Source organism: Branchiostoma belcheri, unplaced genomic scaffold (assembly GCF_001625305.1).
Source record: "Branchiostoma belcheri isolate BF01 breed outbred unplaced genomic scaffold, Haploidv18h27 scaffold670, whole genome shotgun sequence".
NCBI lineage: Eukaryota > Metazoa > Chordata > Leptocardii > Amphioxiformes > Branchiostomatidae > Branchiostoma > Branchiostoma belcheri.
This window is the reverse complement of record NW_017804321.1, coordinates 1-3,285: the sequence shown is the minus strand read 5'-3', so window position 1 is coordinate 3,285 and position 3,285 is coordinate 1. Positions and strand designations below refer to the sequence as shown.

Below are 3,285 nucleotides of genomic sequence, written 5' to 3'. Positions count from 1 at the left end.
GTTAAAATAAGAGTGTCGTTGGGTGGAGAATATGATAAACTGATATAAGTCATGCACATTTATAATCTTTATTCGTAAAGGTTAACATCATTTGGTGAAGTTATGTGGTCTTGGAACTCTAGTTTATGATTATGTTAAAGAGATTATAAATGCAACTTCTACTAGTGTTGACAACTAACTTTTTATCCTTCTTTCCAGATGATCTCAGTCTTCACTGCCCAGTGTGTAGGCAACAATGTAACGATGAAAAGGTAAAAGATAAGTGACAACTTACTCGCAGTAATTAAGGCATGTATGTTTGCAGTAGGCTTTTTTGCATTAAATTTATTTCCCTTGTAGATTTAATTTCCTTTTAATTAAATTGTCAAGTTCGTTCCATTACATTGTCAAAAGAAAGTGCCAGGTAATGGCAGGTACTTGTGCACAATATCGTACATCTAATACAATAATTGTATCTACATCTTGCTGTTATTTGATTAGATCAAATGCCACTGCCAGCCTCCAAGCACATTTCATGCTGAGTGCCTGAATAAAATGACAGGAGTCATTTGCGATTTCTGTACTTGGACAGGCCGCACAGAATCAGGTATTAATAACTTTTCTTATATTAAACATGACACGAAATGCTGACAATTGTATTTTGCATGTACATTTTAATCAATTATAAGATTATTATTTCTTTTAAATCAATGATGAGTGGAACTTTACTTCTTCTTCTAGAAGTGTTCTATGATCTTAATATAACTATTGAATCAGAACTGTTGAAAGTGTTTTGGAACTACACAATTGTTCTTAAAATGCAAAGACATAGCATACATGTAATAGATAGAGCACGGTTTGAGGCTGACTATGAGGATTTAGAACTGCCCTTTAGAACTGGATTTAGAAGGGCAGTTCTAAATCCGAGTATTCAGCCTCAAACCGTGCTCTATCTAACCTAGAGCACTTCTAGGTCCCCGAAGTTGATCAACTCAATCCACTAGAACTTGATTTTGCTTTATAAATCTTTGTTTAGTGTCCCTTTTTGTCTTGTTTCAAGGAGTTGTTTGGTTGTCCATCTGGCTGATTGACGACCAATCAGCCAGATGGACAGCCAAACAACTCAGAGAACCATGTGTGGTGATGAGCCGGTCAGTCTCCTCTGATTCCCCAGGGCAGAAAGCTGGACACTGCCATTGGCCAGTTGTTGTTTCTATGGAAATAACAATGGGCGGGTCCAACATAGAGTAATTTATTCGGTTAGTTAGAGCACCTCTGTCCCTAGAGAGGGACCAATTCCAGCTCACTGGTTGGCTGAGAGGAGGGTGGCTGGTTAGTTTGTGCACCTCTACCCCAAGGGAGAGAGGTGCACTAACTCACAAGTATGCTACTATGTGGATATAATCACTAAAAATCCAGGCTCCCTATTGGCTGAGGGGACCTAGCAGTGCTCTAAGTACTTGAGAGGTCAAGTAGCATAATGAATAATTATACATAACACGTCAAGTAGCATAATGAATAATTATACATAACACAAAAATACATGCCAGTTATCAAATCCATGATGGGAACATCTCTCATGACATTTAACATCAATATCTTACATTGCAGACTCAGACTTAGACGCAGACTCAGACTTGGACACCCTGCCAGACCTGTCAAGTGAAACAGGTAGGATGGTCCAGAATGTGAATGATGATTGTATGTCAGTCATGAAGTAAAAGTATGAAAACTAATTTTATGTAGTAGACATATCATTTGAATATGACTGTTAGTGCAACTGAAACATTTCATAACATTTGATGTTGTCCTATGTTTATTTAAAGACAACCTTCACTTCTCTTTTTTTTAAATGTCATTATTAAGAATGTTAGTTTACAGACTAAAAATGGATATGAATTGGGAGGCTGATAATAGTAAATGCATTTAAGCTACAAAATTACATAATACTGACAAACTCTTTTCTAGGGAATACCAGAGCAGATGTCATTGACATATTACTGGACATGGGATTTTCATTAGAAGATGCGACAATTGCTGAGGAAAGTTGCGATGGGTCGGTGGAGGATGCTGTGGACTGGCTGGATGCCAACAAAACCAGTGACCCTGGTACACCCTTTTGTCTTTTCTGTTAATATTGATCATCTTGCCTGGATTGATTCGTGAACCCTATATCTGCTATATTCCTCCGCTCCAGTTACAGCAGATGAAGAGGAACGAGCACATATAGCTCATTCACAAAAGCAGTGGATTATCCTAAGACTTTCTGTCTTGATTCAAGCATCTTTTATTTACATAATGACAATTTGTGGAGCGCAAAGAATTCCCTGCCTGAACTTTCACCAGTGTGGTTTTGTGTGCTACTTGTGCCGGTCTTGTTTTATCAACCTTTATACACAAGGTGCACTGTGGATTACATATAGTATTCACTCAGTTGGGAATGAATAGGATGTGAATGAGTACTCGAATTAATCCACCATGATACTCCATGAAAGTAATTCTTTACTTGTCCTATGACAAAAAATGCAACTAACCCAAACAAACAGAAATTGGATATGGAGTGTAGGGTATACAGTAATAGAGTACTTTTTTCTGCACTTCTACAGCAAACATCACACAGGGAATGGAGAATTTCCATCAGTTTCCAACACCAAAGCATAAGAGACATGCACCATCTCATACAGGTGTGGTATAAGTCCTTTCACATGTTAAAGTTACACAGCATTTTTCATATCTTGCGTTCACAGTGCAGGTTCTCCCATGAGTACATGTTGTAATTGTTGTAAGCCCCATTATGTAATTTGCTTACTATGACACTATGATTATCATTATAAACAGTTACTAAGGCAGGAACACTCATATTGATACAGAAAATAGTGCAAGCCTTTGAATTTCAAAATGTATTTTTCAGTGACATCTGAACAATCCTGCGATTTGACTTACCAAGAGATGCAGTTCACATAAAGAATATCAAGCAAGGTCAGTATTCACAATCACCCTGAAAATAGTCAGTCTTGAATGATGGATGCACTTAGCTGTATGCACAATAATAGTTACATGATCTGTAATATTTTTCTTTATGTAGACAAAACTGTCATCAGCAATGACATAATGGAAATTTTGAATTGCTCCTGTCTCCTACCATTTTCGCCGAAAAATGTTTATGTTGACTTGAAGTGTATGAGTATTGCGTAAGCCAGAATTCCCGGATGTATCAATTGTGGTTCAGCATGGGGGAAAATGATATTAATATTACTTTACAAACATGCGCCGCTGAACTCGTACAATCGTAAATTATGTAAAAGT

The 3,285-nt window shown here is 37.3% G+C and overlaps 1 protein-coding gene across 1 annotated transcript; it reads left to right on the top strand.

The window, feature by feature from the left end:
• Positions 1–201: 201 nt before the first annotated feature.
• On the top strand, positions 202–2,943 carry LOC109483968. Its single transcript, XM_019787126.1, has 6 exons — positions 202–251; positions 481–586; positions 1,591–1,650; positions 1,948–2,088; positions 2,586–2,663; positions 2,891–2,943. The coding sequence occupies exons 2-6, from the start codon at positions 535–537 to the stop codon at positions 2,941–2,943; spliced, it is 384 nt and encodes a 127-aa protein (XP_019642685.1). The 5' UTR covers positions 202–251; positions 481–534.
• The last annotated feature ends 342 nt before the right edge of the window (positions 2,944–3,285 follow it).

Coding starts and splice junctions, on each gene's coding strand:
- LOC109483968 (XM_019787126.1), top strand. CDS start 535: ATGACAGGAGTCATTTGCGATTTCTGTACTTGGACAGGCCGCACAGAA. Junction 2,089..2,585: donor CAACAAAACCAGTGACCCTG/GTACACCCTTTT, acceptor GCACTTCTACAG/CAAACATCACACAGGGAATG. Junction 2,664..2,890: donor ACATGCACCATCTCATACAG/GTGTGGTATAAG, acceptor TGTATTTTTCAG/TGACATCTGAACAATCCTGC.